The following is a 16,244-nucleotide window of genomic DNA, read 5'->3' as shown; positions in this document are numbered from 1 at the left end:
GGGATGATGGATGGCTCTTTGTTAGACCACTAAATGGCTCACAGCCTAGAATAAGGCTGTATTTACTGCCAACAATTGTTTGTTTCAAGGATGCAAAACCAAATTCGATTCCAAGCAGCTCCACCCGACAGAAATACAAGAAATAAAAGGGAACTAATTTGTGCATGAGTTTACAGGGCTCCATCAACACTGCTACAACACTGAAGGGACGCTGCTGATGTTCTCAAATGCTGAGAGACAGCAGAGCAGGGAGCAAGGGGAGGCACAAACACCCAGCTGGCTGCTGAGGAGGCTGGAGATCCTGCCTAGTGATGCTGAGCAGCCAGTTGTGGGTTTTCTCCACAAAAGAACCATTGTGCAAGCAGAGCTGGACTAAAATCTCATCATGTGTCAGCCATCAGGTACCTGACTGCACACTGGGCTGGTCCTTACTGAGCCTGGCTTGCTCTCCTTGCTGCTACTCCCAAGTCCAAGGCAGAGCCAGGTAAGAGGAGCCTTCCCGGGCTTGGAAGCACACCCCACTTTAGGTCTGCAGAGTCCAGCCTCCCTTTTTGCCTTCCAGGACCACACTGGGCTCTCACCACTTGCCAAAACCTCTCCTATTCCTGCCACAAGCCACTTAAACAACACATCTTGGTCAAATAACTGAATGACCCACATAATGACCCACAGCTCCCCAGCAATTTCTTCCCTGGATCTCCCCCAAAGGGCCAGCACAGCCCAACATGACAACGTGGTGCCAGGCAGGCAGAGGGCCAGGCAGCATCTGACAGGCTCGTTTGATTGTGATCTCCACATAGTCACGATTTGAACCCAGGGCCAGAGAGAAAACAATGGAGTGCAAAGGATCTCCGACTATCGTCTCCTCCGTGCCCCTCACCACACACACTCACTCATGCACAACCTGTCAGGCTGATGATTTTCACACTCTTCCCTCTTCTCCTTTTGCTAGTCTGGGGCCAGGCCTGGATCACAAGAATTAATAAATTCTTATTAAAACCTGCACGAGACACAGTCCCGCTGAAAGTGCCACAGAAGGTTAATTAGCAAGGATGAGCTGAAACTTTTGTTCGCGTTTCTGACTCACTTAATCTTGTGAGAAGCCAGCAAGCTGACATATTCTGCCTCCGAAGGCGCCAGCACGAGCAGGCTGCTCCCACGGCAGCCGATGCGCGCCGTCCTCCCGATCCTGTGGATGTATTCCGCAGGTGAAGCCGGAGCGTTGTACTTCAGGAAGGGGAAAAGAGGAATTAACAGGATGTTAATTATAAACGAGATACCCAGCCCGCTCACCTGGAACAAAAGGCACACACACACACCCCACAGGCTGCACCTCCCGAGGAACCGGGCTGCTTGGAACACGCCTCATCCCCGGAACCATCACTCAGCCTCTCAGCTGCAGCAGCTTTTTGACATGTGGATGTCACACATTGGCCAACTTTCAGATAATAGGACAGCTTCCCCATCTCAGTGTCTCTCTCTGCCTTTTACATTTTATTTCTAAACAGAAACCTGTTCGCTTCCCCTAAAAAAAAAGTAATCTAATCTAATTAAACCTCACACTAAAGAGCACCCAGGACTGCCCACATGGAGCAGGGAGCTGCCTGCTCTGCATGTGGGAGAAAAAATCACAAAATAAAAAAAAAAAATTGATGCAAATTTAGAGTTGGGCTAAATTGCTTTGTTTGGATTAAAGCAAATCATAGCTGGTTACAGGGTAGAATAAATCTAAGAGAGAGGAGGGAGTGCTTTCAGCAGTCTATGATACAGGTAGCAACTGTCTTCCCCTGTCCAACTACCAGGCACCATGAAAATGTTCCTTAAAGACCCCCCAGATATAGCAGTGCCTCTCATTTACTTCACTGGGAATCAAAACTGCCCAGCCATTTGCAAGATCTGATAAAGGGTGACACATTTCCCTCCCTTTAACCTCCCCCTATTCTTTCCCCCCCGCTTCCTCTCTTTCCTGGAAAAAATGAACAAGCACAGGGATACTGCTCAGAAATGAGCCCTCAGCAGTTTAACTGGAAAAAAATCAACAACCAAAGCCCACTCTAGTGTTTATACCTGTGCCCTCTGGCAAAGTTTCTACTGGCTAGAGGTGTGAGTAAGATGCTGTGAGCAATCTAATTGCTCCCTGCAGGTCCTTGCTCTTGGACACAGCTCTCAGGACAGCTGAGATTTCACCTTCTGGACACACAGAAGTCTCCCAGGGCTTTAGGTAATTTGCACTGCGTTCTAATACTGGCAACTATATCTTTGGTTAAATTATATTAATATACAGATCTGGGAATTCAAGACTTCACTTCCACAGCCTTCTTCAACTAGCTGGCTGCTACAATACCATTCTTTCTTAAAAAAACACAAAAAATCAAATCAAATTTGTTACCTGAAGGGATGAGGTAGAAATTAAAAAGCTTTGTTGAGGCTCTGTGCCCTGTTCCTTTTACCCAGGTGTCACTTGATACATGTGAATCTCTGGATCAGTTTTTCCTCTATTCAACTAACCTTTTTTTAATTATAAATCTTTTATAGAAATGAAATCTGTCTCATGCTCTCAGCCTCCTCTTTGAAACGACAGGCTGCTATTTTTAAGGTTCAATCCATCTTCCTTTGTTTCTATTTTTTTTCCCTAGGACTATATTTCTGTCGACAGCAATGCAGCAGTGTGGGGTTTTGTTGGGCACGTTTTTTTCAGGGATAGTCTGAACCACACAGTTTTACTGGATGCCTGCAGCTACTCAGCCCCAACCCAGCCAAGCCTCACTCAAAACACTCAGGTCACTGCACTGACACTACTGGGCTACTCAATGCTTAAAATTAGGAATGCACTTAAACTCCTCATGGAACTGCCTCCCCATCAAGCTCAGGAAAACAGGAACAAAACTGCAAGAGATGGCCAGGATTTCACAAAATTTGGTTTCCTGGGTAAGGAAAGGGAGGGCGTTTCATCTCCAGCCAGCCAGGAGAAACTCTGGTAACGCCAGAGTTATTAAAGAGAAAAACAGACCAAGGCTATCATAGCAATGCTTTATCCTGGCAAAACCCAGAGCCCCAGTCCTGCAGTCAGGAACTTGTAGGTCTCTCCCATCTGCAGGCATCAGCACCAAGACCAGCAAACTGCAGGAAGGTTCTGGACTGAGAATCGACTTCATCTGAGCAAGGCTGCACTTAAAACACACAGAGCAAACCCACCTGTACAATCCAGGTCACCTGAGGCAGGTCCAGCCCCCGTGCTGCTACATCCTTTAAAATTAATAAGAAAATCACTTTAGTAAAAATCCTTTGGAGGTATCAGCAGAGTGAAGGGTCTTCTGGGATGGCAATTATGTCTGAAAGCAAGTGGCTGTGTAAGTAGGAATTTTATGTGTCTAATTTGGGGAGAGATGGACTGAAGGTCAGAAATAACGTAGAGGGTTTAAAATGGAAGGATTTTTAGCAGACTAACACCATCAAAAATGATCCACTACTATGGCCCAAAGCCTGGAGGATACAAACACCTATTTCAGGATGGTGGTGTTGAATTACAGCATTTTGCTACAACCCCTTTGCATTATATCTGAGAGAGTCCACTGTGTAAATGGCAGTGGTACCTTTGTTCTTCAGTTTGTTTCACTGATGGAAAGAGATCTGCTCATGGGCACCTACTAGCCAAACACAGAGAAGTAGAATTAAATCTCTGAAACACAGCACTAGTTTTGAGCACACCTTTCTCCACAGCAAATCTAAGAACTAAAACCAGGCTGCTTATGATGAAAAGGAAAAAAAAAAATAAAAATAAAGGCCAATGGTCAAGAATCCCTGGCCTTGGGTGGAATGTCCAAAGATACACTGACCTCTGCCTACAAATAATTAGCTGTTTCCTAGGTGATGGTCTGAAGTTGAGGAGCAGATGACTTGCAGGTCATCTGGCCCTAAAATAAAAGGCCAATAAACAATTTAGCAGAATCTGCAGGAAGCTGGAGCACAGCTCCAGGAGAGGGGACTTCAGCTATGCCTTAGATTTGCACCAGTCTGGTTTGATTTGGAGAAACAAAATGCAGTCGTGAAGAAAAGAGTCTGAAGCTGCTATCAAGGTGTTATTTGATGTGCCAGCTGGTGAGAAAACCCATCAACTTGGAGAAGGACTTGAATGAGACCCTTCAGTTATCCACAGCCAGCATAGCTCCAAAAACATACCCCTTCCAAAAGAAAGGAGAGTTTAAATACTATCCAAAACAGAGGGTGCAAACACATTTCAATCTCCCTTCTTGATTTTCTGTTCATTAGTAATGTCCTCACATACTTCTTGGATTTCACATTCACCAGGCACAATAGCAGAGCAGGTGTTCAGATTTAACTCTGTTAGGAAATGTTTTGCAACACATGTATCTTTTAGCTAGTTGCAAAATAGAATATATTAAGGACATAAGCAGGAGCTTAATGTACTAAAAATGTGTCAGCCACCCACTGAAGTGTTTTCATGCAACTCTCACACACGTTAAAAGAATGTGAAGCTGATGTTTTGGCAGCAAAGGCCTTCCCATAAGCACTAACCAGGCTGTTATGTGGCTCCAACTGCAGTAAAAGAGGAGACACTTTCCACAGCGCCCACTCCGAAATAATGCACACTCGTGCTCCAACACGCTCATTAAGGAGTGACTTGTTCCTAGAGTCAGAATGAACAGATGTACAAAAAGCCATTTAAAGGAGGCTGGAGAAAATAAATCAAGGGAAGTCGGGAAGCATGTACAGCAGTTACCAGGATAACAAGACTATAAACTCTACAGCACGATCAGACAGGAGCGCTGACGGCTGATTCCGAGCTGGCTGTCTCTATTCTTCCACACTGACAGGGCTTTGGTCTTTTCCCTTACTGTGCTCTTCCTCACACCCAGGAGCCAAGGAAAGGCTGTCTGAGGAGAGGGCTCTGACCTTGGGACAGGCCAGTTTCCCCAAAATAAACCAACAACCAAGACACCCCTGTGGTCTGGAGCATCTCTAACATGAGAAGGAGTGGACAGCATGGGCAGGAGCCATCCCTCTCATCCATCCAGATTCTTTCCCTACTCTTCCATAATTTTCTCAACTTCTCAGCTTGGAAAATCACTGCCACAGTCAGCATTTTCATGTACATTTGCCGAAGCATAAAAGGTTCACCAAAAGCCTCATAAATAGCCAGAGAAAACATTTTAGGAGAAGGCATTCTCCCATCACCAGCCCTGCATTCATGATCGCTTTCACAGTGCCACCAACTCCACTCAGTCGTTACTGACACACAGCAGCAGCTACTCTCCTGGGGGTTCCCTTGGCTCTCTTTCACAAGTCTCTTGGGATTTACTGGTAATTGGAGTGTTTTGCAAACTCAAAGATTCCTCAGTACCAGTCCACCTGTGTCTCCTCCAGCTCCTTTTCCTCAAAGACCCTGGTAGAAAGCAGCAAGGTAGGACTAGGGTAAAAAGTTTGAGCTGATTTGTTTTCCTCTGCTGACAGAGCCCATGAGTTTCAACTTCTCAGAATTTTAGAAAAAATATTTGTGGGTCACCTTTCCAGGAGAGAGAACACAACTCAAAAAACAACCATCCAGTTTCACATTTATTCCACTCACAGAAACACTAACTTGCTACCAGTACTCTTTCAAGAAGCCCAAGAGATTTTCAATGTACCTCTCTTCCCTTTTTCCTACTGCCTCAGATGGCACTGCTCCTTCCATGTGTGACCTCACACCACCATTCCTTAATTACAGGGAAATCAAGGATATGACACCTCAGAAGGTCACTGCTGCCTCCTTTTCATGGGCAATGGAAGGGCCAATTCTTCAGTGACCATCTCATGGGAGAAAAAAAAGAAAAAATAACCTACACCAGCGCAATTTTAAAGAAAGCCCAGATGCCAAGCAAACACAAAAACCTGAAGCCTCAATCACATTCCTGCCCTGATCCCAACTGCAAGGCACACAAGGGCACAGGATCAAGGAACAATCCACCTGAGGGATGCTAAAAAGACTGAAATTTCTGCTTTGAACAATTCACGTTACCAGCCCATGCTTCTGGTTGGGGGGTACAGGGGTGGGTCCAAGAGAATGGGGTACAAAGAATGGGGTACAGTGGTGGGTGCCAGGGAATGGAGGGCAAAAGGGCCGAGCTGAAAGCAAGTCCTGTCACTGCACAAGATCAGAACCAACAGGGCAACAGAAGTTTTGCAAGGGCCTTGGTTTGCTCAGTCCCTCTCACACAATCTAATTAGGGCAAAGGAAATTGCTAAACTTGCTTTTGAAAGACACTCAATGGTGAGGTCTTGAAGGCCCTGAGCTTGACAATTGGCTGCCTACATGAGGCCTAGAAGTACAGATGGAAGGCAGCTTGCTCAGGTGCCAGGCTGTCAGTTGGATTAAAATGACTCATTTATTTACCAAAGAACCTCACAAAGTGCTTTAGCTAACAGGCAGAGAGGGCCTAACGGCTCTCCAAGCTGGGGAAGAAGCTCTCGCGCCTTCCCGGCCTGCCAAAAGTCATTACTGCCGAGTGTGGAAAGCCATCAGCAGGGTAGAGACCCCCGTCGGCAGGGTGACAGATTGGGCTGCGTAATCAGAGGAGGAAGGGGAGAGCACAGAAGCTGTCAGAGGCGAAAGCTCTTGGCTGGGGCCGCCAGAAAACTGGCAAGATGAGTTAGCGTGACTGAGTAAACAGCAAACAATCTCCAAATGATCTTTCCTCCCTCCCTGGAAGAGATGAACTTGTTTAAAAGGCACATCCCAAAGGAAGCTGCAAAGAACTTTCAGTGGAGAGAGAAATAAATCTGGATGCGACCCTCTGAGATACGTGGCCCCTCTTTATTTTCTTGTCTGCCAGCTTATACTGTCTGGCAAAAATATTTTATGGGCTATATTAATATACATATGACATAGAGCAAATTAATAAAAGGAACAGCAGGTCCCATTGCTTACTAGAGCGGAAAGATGGGTGGAGAACATGGCATTAGGGACAAGGGAAGGACGGCAACATTATTTGTGTTGCTCTTTTGTGAGCCAGGTTTCAAAATTTTGTGGGCACAAAACATGATTTCATAAGTGAAAAGAACAGAACTACCTTTCTGCAGAATTTTTTTTTTTTTTTTACTGGTATGGAGAAGAGTGTCAGAAAAAGCAGTGCTCTTAGAGGCAGGAGGTGGTCACAGAGCCTGGCTGCCCTTTGGACATCTGTGCTGGGGAAGCACCTGTAATGTGGGACTGGTGCAAAGTCTATCTCTATATTAAGGTGTCCATATGGTCCCCATTACTGTGGTAACAGGCCACCTCCTGCTTTCAATGCATTTGTCCTCCCAACATCTCTGTAAGATGGAACTGTGCTACTTTCCCCATTTTACAGATGGGGAGTTGAAGCACAGGGAGATTTTGGACTCAGACACGCAGCTCACTGTGCTTAACATGCTGACCATGTGCCAGCTGAGCCAGAGTCACCATCACCGGCAGAAGCTGCATCCCTGCCTTGCAGGAAATGCAAAGTGCCTTAGATTGAAGAGGAGGAGGGTTACAATAAATGTGTTACCTTACACCACCCTCTTCATGGCAATCCAGGTTACTCCACATTATCTCCCATTTATGACCATCACCTCCCATTTCTGACAGATCAGGAGCAAACCCACAACTACTGCTGCTCAACTGACATGTGGCTACTTGCCTTGTCACCCCAATTCCACATTCACCTGCACAGTCTGTGACACGGCAGGAAATCAAACCACATCTCAAGAGGGGAATCCCATCCACCAAGATTTCTTTAGCCAAATTCTTCTTCCTACCTTGTCAACAGTTGCACGTTTCCTGACAGACTTTTCCTATCATAGGCTGCAATTTCCCCTCAAACCTTCTCACCCAGGAACTGACAGCACAGTGATTGCAATGGTTTTGCTTTCTCTTCGTCTAAAACTGAGCATTTACCTTCTTTCCAAACCCATTACATTGGAATTTCAAAGACAAGATACATACCTGACGTGTCTCAGTTATAGGCACCATGTGCATCAAGGATAACAGAGTTTAGCTATTTATTTTTCAGAATTTAACAAACACTTTTTATCTATAAAACAATCTACACCACTGAATGATTTAAGCTCTACTCTCCTCCCTAGCTCTGACACTCAAGTTATTACCTCTGTACACAAGGAAACCAAGTTACAGTTCCACTTATGCACTGCAAAGAGCCATATTGACCTTGATGAAATCACTGAAAGGTTGTACACACAAAGCAGGACCAGAAGGTAGCAAGCAGAGTTTTACAGGTGCCATAATATATAATTTGACAATGCTAAATCAAACACTTATATACATGTCACTCCTAGTTTGAGCTGTGGACAGAAAAAATGGAAAATTCAGTCCCCCACAATCTGAAAAAATTGCAATTGGTTTCCTTTAAGAATAACGTGCAGCAAGAACAGGAGTCATTTCAAAGCTGGAGAGGGTTTCTCAGCTCTAATTACTCCCGATCGCTGTAATTTACAGGTTTGCAGTGGGTAGAAATCGCCAAGATTCACACGTTTTCAGATCAACAGCTGCCACTATTAGAGAGCAAATCGTGCAGCCTTCTGCACCACTGCAGCAGCCTGAGGCCCCAGCAGATCAGGAGCGGGAGGCGAAGGTGCCACCACAACCCAAGGGTGCCAGCAAACTTCAGCTGAGGACAAGAATTTCACCCTCAGCACCTTTGGAAGGAGCTTGAAGGGCACAAGGCTAGGAGACCAACAGAGCATTTGCTTTTCCTTCTCTGGTTGGGCTTCCCTTTCCACCTCTGCAGGCGGCTGTTTTTAACTTTGGGGTAGTTATTAAGATGGGAAATACCACATTCCATCCAATTTTCCTGGCAGTTCTGGGGCACACTGCAAATCAGGATTGCATTCTACTGGCTGCATGTAGTGGGCAGGGTTCCAGCTTCAAAGGAACAGATTTTTCCAGACATAAGACCATACAGAATACTTGGTCTCTAATATAAGACATAGATTCTTCCTGTATATGGTAACTCAGCCAAAGATCATATTAACAGTTTGCAAAGAAGGCCCCAGTCCTTACTGAACATGTGAGATGCAGAAAAAGGAGATGACTTTCCTCAAGGTCAGACAGTGAGCTGGAATTAGAGCTCAGTGCCAATTCCTCTGGTTTCCCTTAGGGATCAGACAGGCCCATTTGTGTGGAGCTGCAAAGGGACTCCGAGCTACTCACAGTGCAAAGTAAGATGCCAGTCTTGGATTTTAGGAACTCCTGGAAGACCTCTGTCCTTTCCTAGAAGATTGAAAAGGAAGAATTAAAAGACTGCTTATGCACGTTACAATCCCACACAAAGCAAATTAGATAATGTTAACAATTTAACTGTGTCTTATTCACTTAGATCATGTAGAGATTCAAAAGCAAAGGAACTGGCCTCATGACTGGCAGTCAGACTTCCTGCAAATGGAAAAATCTGTGGCACACAGGTGTGGTCCCAGGTAGGAAGGCAGTGTCTGGGGAAGCCTGGATGCATTTGGGCAAGTCAGAGCAGCCAACATCTCCATGGTTTGCACAGAAGCACAGCCAGTGTGTGCCAGAAAACAGGAACAGTTTTACATGGAGAGGGGATCCACAAAGGATTAGGCAGCACCAACAGAAGCACCAGCCCATTTTATGGGCAAGACAGGCTTTTGTGGAAACAAGCAAAGCTGGAGATGTTCACTGCTGTCTGTCCAGTCACACGATGGGCAGGATAAGCCCATTTTGTTGACACAGTGATATAATCACATCACAAGAGATCAGCCACATCATGTGCCCAATGGGGCATGCACACAGCCACTGCTCTGACTGTGGAATTACTGAGTGTCAGGGATGCTCAGCTGCACAGTGAACTGCTGAGCAGTTCATATGGGACAAGGCTTCAAAGTAACAGGGCAGGAGAGATGGCCAAAAGTCCACTTATAATTAAAAAAACAACCTCCCATGCCTTTCCCTTGTACTGGCAAAGGCCACCAACGGGGCTGATGACCCAGGGACTGAGGCTGCTCCCTCTACCAGGGTCAGAGGCAGGTGCTCCCCAATCTTGTCCCCATCTCTGCTCTGTACCACCACAACTCCTGCAGCCCTCACTCCTCACATGAGCTCAGGCCCACAGGCAGGGCCATCCACAGCCCCCAGATCCCAAATGACACCCCCAGAATTCTTTGAGCCATTGGAGGGAACTGCAGGAACCCAGTACAGCCCCTCAACTCCCTTCAAAAGCCTCCTGCTTTGTCAGTCCCCAAACCTTCCCATGGACATTCCAGTTATTTTAACTAACAGCTTTGGGCTGTGTTTTTTTCTTGATGAAAGCCACAAAAACTGACTCCACAACCCACATTACATCACAACAATATTTGCTATATATGAGCACCAATAACCAAAGTTCTCAGTAGAACCTGGGTCTTCACTTGCCAATACCACCTCTGCACCTACACTCCCTTTTCTGCTCACCTTCCACAATATCCTTGTTTCTATGTTTCAAGACTTCCCCTGGAGTTCTGGCTAGGAGCTAAGTGACTGTCCTATTACATTGATGATAGAGAAGAAACCTTACACACTTGACTCCCAGCTAGAGGTGTTGTTCTAGAAAAGAAGGGAAACTTGGGCCTTGCTGAACACTGAACCCTCTGCTGACAAAAATTAAAGAAGAGAGTACGCTGTATCTTGTTGACAATGACAGCAGCCGTGCTCAGCAGTACCATATGGGATCCACAATTTAGCTCCATTAATGCTCTTAATTTGAAGACATCAAGCACTAATTACACACTGGGTACTAAAAAGGCAAAACCCTTCCCCTGGTGCCAGCTACTTAGTGGTGTTCTGTTGGTTTAACAGCTGGTCAGGGTAGAGTTGGGCCAGACCAGGCCTGCTCACTTGCTCAGGCAGGCAGGTTGAGGAAAGGCCAGACTGCAGGGACAGCAAAGCACATGTTTCTGGTCTCCACAGGATGGGAATGAGTGAGAAAAACAATGGCTCTTCACCTCTTGCTTCATCAGAAGAGCTCTATTCATTTACCATCTCTGCTGTGCAGCTCAGAGTAGAGCAGCAGCTCTCTCCATCACAGACCAAGGGCAGGATCTGGGCCTGAACTTCCAAGGGAGGTCTCTCAGCTATTGAGAGAAACTCTGCAGTGACAGTTCATCTGACATTCTCCTCCTGGCCTCTCGGCCCTCTGCAGCAAGGTCCAACCTCTCCACTCCTATCTGGCTAAAACCTAAACCTATTTTGGGGTTACTGTTACACTATCACTGTTACAATGCTATTATTCCATCCCAGGGAAAACGGCAGTCTGTCAAGACACTGCTCTTCAAAACCAAAGCCAAAGTGCTCCAGCCTTCTTTAATGGGGGAAACTTATTAGGTAATAATGTTTTGGGGCTTGGATAAGGTTTTCCTTTGGCATTAAAAGTCTGTCGTGACTGCATGAGAGAGAAGCACAGAGACATAAATGGTTTAGTGCACCCACTGGGAATAGAGAATGGATGCTCTGCCTGCTGAAATAACACATTTGCCTCTTCAGGTGTGCTTTTCAGATACAGCTACCAAGGTACTTTCCAGAAATGGGACAATATCCTTATTCTCATTAACAGATGGAAGACTGAGGCCCCTAGAGGTGAAATGACTCTCTGTCCTCTCCTCTGCCCTCCTCCCCAAAATAGCCACATAATAAATCATAGGGAACAAGGAATAAAACTGCAGATCCTGACACTTTGAGAGTTCTTACTTCCTGTTCCATGTCGCCGTGCAGACGTAGAAACTGTAAGCTCACAGAGGAGGGGGATGAACATCCAGGTTGTTCTGACTCTGACCCTCCTGAAAGGACCTTTACAAGGAGCTCGTGGTAGAATTCCACTTGTTCACAGCTGGAGAAAAAGATGATCATCTTGTGGCGCTTTTCAAACTGCAAGAAGAATAAAAGAATTGCACATAACCATTTCCAAAGGCCTCTCCCAATTCCCGATCATGGAAAGATCCAGGTGGTTTACACTTCTAGAGACATAATTTTCTGAGAAAGGATTAGAGTCTGACACCAAAGAGTGAGCCCAAAACAGAAGAATGAGTACACGCTACACAGGGATCTCTCTGTCAGCATGAAAGACACAACAGCACCTCAGCTCTCTTGTGGTTCAAGATGCACTTCAAAGCCCTGGATCTAATCCATGCTATCCTCGACAGAGGAACAGATAAAGGAGTTGGAAAGGGCAAAGGGCTACTTAGTAATATAAATGCAAACAGAGTCTCACCTTGCATTTCTGCAGGATAAAAGCTGCTAATGTGACAAGCCTCAGTTTGCTGGGGACCATAATGACATACTGCTGCAGTGTCTCTGGAACAGCAAAGTTTTCCTGCTCCATGCAGTTCAATGAACTGCTGGCTTCCCTATCTGTCTGTGATGCTGCTTCAGGCACCTTCTGGATTTCATCTGCTACAGAAATGCTGACAGGGTCATTCAAGCTGATATCAGCCAGGCGTGTCACTCCTAAACCACAAAAAATTAGAGATATGTGAGGCCCAGTCTGGGCTGGGATGATGCAACTGATGCAATTCCAGTGAAAATGAGTGGAGGGCAAGAACCCAGTGAGCCACCCTCAGATCCTGACAGAATCCCCTCACAAACCTTGGACTTTTTAGGGCTTACCAGGCTTAGCTGCTGTGGACTCCACCAGAACCTTGACAAGACACTACTTCAGCTGACTGTGCTATTTTACAGTACATAAATATCTTTATGGACAAACAGCATTTGGTAGGCCTGCTTTTAAATGTGTGTGGAAAAATCCCAGCAGATCTTGACTCTGTCAAGAGTGCAGGAGTCAGGAGGCCTGGTTCAGTTCCTGCCTCAGCAGCTGACTGCCTGTATGGTACAGAGCAAAGCACACAACAGTTCTCTTGCCATTAGCTTTTTGCCTTAATTCTGCATTTGTAAAGCGTACAAAAAAATTTTCAGGTTCATGGCGACTTTGCTATGGAATTTGTGAGACATATGTGGCTACCATGGAAGTACATACACTGACAGAAATTCCAGTAACGAAGGAAGTGCCATAAGCCAAAGAAATTAACAGGAAAGTATTTCCACTCCTGCAAAGGGCTTCAAGACTGGGCTGTAATACAGGCAGACTCAACCAACTATTCTACAGTTGCCTGTGCATTATGCAGCTACAAGAGCCCCCATCTGTCCATAACCCACCTTCGGTGAGAGTGGCTGAGAGCAGCACATTCTGACGTGTCTCTCTCTCAGCATTTAAAGCATTGAGTATCACAGTCACATCCTTCTCAAAGCCCAGGTCCAGGATCCTACAGGAACAGCAGAGGTGGTTAGAGGTGCTGTAGGAAGGAGAAAGTCTTAATGCTGCATGACATCTTTGCAATGAATACTTGTCCAACAATCTGTCCAAAGTGGGTATTTTGTCCTAATCCCAGACATCTGGTGCTTGGCTGAGGCCACTGAGCATGAATGGATTAAGATCACACTCTCTCTCTCTCTCATACTTTTTTTTAATATTTAGTGAATTATGATGCAGAGGCTATTGAAATAATTTTCTGTATCTGAACACTTGGAAGTTTACCTGTCTGCTTCATCAATAATCAGCCACTGAGTGTGACGGAAATTAATACATTCTGTGGACTTGATGTGATCAACCAGGCGGCCAGGGGTGGAAATGAGAATATTTATCCCTTTCCGTAATCTGTGCAGATTTAAAAAGAAAAAATAAAACCCAGGTAAGAGAAAGAAAAGAAAGAAAAAACAACCCCATGCAGGTTAGCACGGAATAGGACCCAGATTAAAACTGGAACCTATAGAGGGAAAAAGTGCCACAGTAAAATCAGGGACAGCACCTTTTCACTGATAAAAACTGATTTTTTTTCCCAGCTAATATTAATCCTTGATCATCACTGATAGTCAGATACTCAGAGGCACACTCAGTGCTAAGGACAAGGTGGGAAGAAATATTAGTAATTAAAAAAAAAATAAAAAATCTAACACACCCCAGCTAGGTTTTCTTTTCTAATTGAGTACTTATTTTACTGTCAAGAATAAACTTGCTTTTGTGTATGCTTATACAGAGAGAAATGAAAATTCCATTTTGGATTACCAGCTTACAATTCAATTCTTGAAAAGGGGAAAGAAAGAGATTTTTAACACCAGGAAATCTCTTCTCCAGAAAGCAATTTCCCCCATAACAAATATAGTTGGTGGTAAGGAAATACAGGTGTTTGTCAGGAGAGGGGAAAAAAAATACTGACACAAGAGATCATCTTCTCAGAAGGCTCATCAACATTTTAGAAATAGATTCAACTGGGGGAAGTGAATGTTTCCTGCTGACCCAGCCACTGTGCCCATGTAAGATCCAGGGGATCACAGCTTGCTCCAAGCTCACCATCCTCCCTCCCAGTAAGAAAAACGCTCTGAAGAGTAGCAGATAAAGTCTGCAGAGCACAAGGACCCAAAATAAAATTTAAGGAGTTGGTTTCCTACCTGGCTTTTTCTGATTTTCTCTTTTCTCCCCCCATTAGCACTCCAGGCACAATCCAGATAAACGGCTACAGAAAAGAAAACCAAGACCAACGATGATTCTTCTTAATAACAAGACAAAGCCTAATCAAAAAATTATGTTTCTTGGCAAAAAGAGAGAGGATGGGGCTGACAGCAGTGTGCATGTGATGTGATCACAGCTCCAACACTAAAAAAAGACTTGTAAGTCTCTTTTAAAGACTTATAAATTTAAAGACTTATAAATAATGAGGAAGTACCCTATTATTCCAAGGAAAAATGAAGAGGAGGTGGAAATATGGATCAGATAAATAAATTATTTAAACACCTTCCAGCCCAATGGTAAGATACTCAGCCTCAATTACAAGGAAAGCACTATCATTTAATGATTTTAAAAGCCTTCTCATTTCTCCAGTCATTCAGCTGGCAAAGTAGTTCCCAAGTCCTACTCCCCATCTGAAACCCATCTGTCCAGTATTAGTTTCAGTAAAACGGTCCTTGTCACCACGAGAGTTTCCATTCATAACTCAGCCTAAGACAATGAAATGTATTTCTACAAACAAATGGCTGTGAAAATCAACTATGCTTGTTTATCAGCACATGTGCAACTAGGGCGCCATAATTAATCACTTAATTGCTCATGTAGTAATTTAAAACATGCCACAGGGAAATCACACACTTAAAGACATTTATCTTTAAGGACCATACATCTTGCCAGGTGCTGGATTTCCTTAAACCTCCAGCTGAATTTACAGGAATTGAAGTTGTTTAGCATCTTACAGGAATAAGAACACAGAGCATTGAACTCTTACCTTAAGTAGCTTCTGGATTGTATCAAAACTTTGGAGTGCAAGCTACGGAAATCAACAGAAGAACAAAAGAAAATGAGCTCTGACAAAGTCTCTCTGGACTAAAAAACTGGATTGCAAACCCCTATGTCTTAAAAATCTGTAAATTAATCTAGTTATGTATATCAGAATTCTAAATGCATCCTTAGTTCTTCTTTCAGAAGCTGCTTACTAATTTTTTTTTCATGAACCATCTCTCTTTTATTGTATTTTGACCTGTTCAAAGATCTCTCTACTGGCTCAGCTCCATGAGCCAGCTCTCAGGACAAGCAAGACTTCTGCTGGCTTCTGTGAATGCTCTGGGGAGAAAACAAGCTACAGGCATAGAAGATTTTCCTCCAGAGGAAGAATAAAAGGAAAAATTATAGAAATTCTGGGAAAAAAACCACCACGAAAAGGAATCATATAGGTCAATTCTCTTCTGGCAGCCCTCACTGTTCCTCACCTAACCCATGGAGTAATTGTGCCATTGAATCTTTCCATCTCTGCATTTCTTTTCTCAAGGAAGGCTATTGCTTCCATTACAAAGTAATACCAATTGTAATCACAAATTATCTTCCTAAGTACTCTCAATGGCAGCCCTTTAAACGAGCTCACACACAGTTTCCTCCATGCTTAGTATTCACATGGCATCCTAAAGAGGCAGTAAGTTGTTGCTGCAAAAATTTAAATAGCTCCAGAGCCTTCTCTTTCAGGTAACAGACATACTGCACTGCAGGCTGCACAAAATATGGGACCCCAAATGAGAGACCTGAAATCAATTCTCCACACAGAAGTTATTATCATTTGACACACCAAACAAAAATAAAAAATGGTTGATAACCTCTTCTGACACTGCCTTTGCAATTTCAAATAATATAAATTAAATAGAAGAGCTCAATGGAGAAACCAAGTCTTGGAGGCCTCAGCTTCAG

The 16,244-nt window shown here is 44.5% G+C and overlaps 1 protein-coding gene across 3 annotated transcripts in view; it reads right to left on the bottom strand.

The window, feature by feature from the left end:
* DDX31 (DEAD-box helicase 31) overlaps positions 1–16,244 on the bottom strand; it is a 45,571-nt gene that overhangs the window by 25,053 nt on the left and 4,274 nt on the right. For 2 of the 3 annotated variants that reach the window (XM_058853539.1, XM_058853538.1), the window contains 9 exons: positions 15,295–15,336; positions 14,468–14,532; positions 13,557–13,676; positions 13,178–13,284; positions 12,237–12,472; positions 11,717–11,893; positions 9,188–9,247; positions 3,196–3,246; positions 1,088–1,227 (listed from right to left, as the gene is read on the bottom strand). In XM_058853539.1, coding sequence (XP_058709522.1) covers positions 1,088–1,227; positions 3,196–3,246; positions 9,188–9,247; positions 11,717–11,893; positions 12,237–12,472; positions 13,178–13,284; positions 13,557–13,676; positions 14,468–14,532; positions 15,295–15,336 — 998 coding nt within the window. Of the gene's footprint in view, positions 1–1,087; positions 1,228–3,195; positions 3,247–4,553; positions 4,649–9,187; positions 9,248–11,716; positions 11,894–12,236; positions 12,473–13,177; positions 13,285–13,556; positions 13,677–14,467; positions 14,533–15,294; positions 15,337–16,244 lie in introns of those variants that run through there. The other variant, XM_058853540.1, reaches the window with a different exon arrangement.

This window comes from Poecile atricapillus, chromosome 20 (genome assembly GCF_030490865.1).
Source record: "Poecile atricapillus isolate bPoeAtr1 chromosome 20, bPoeAtr1.hap1, whole genome shotgun sequence".
NCBI classification, from domain to species: domain Eukaryota; kingdom Metazoa; phylum Chordata; class Aves; order Passeriformes; family Paridae; genus Poecile; species Poecile atricapillus.
This window is presented reverse-complemented; position numbering and strand designations above follow the sequence as displayed.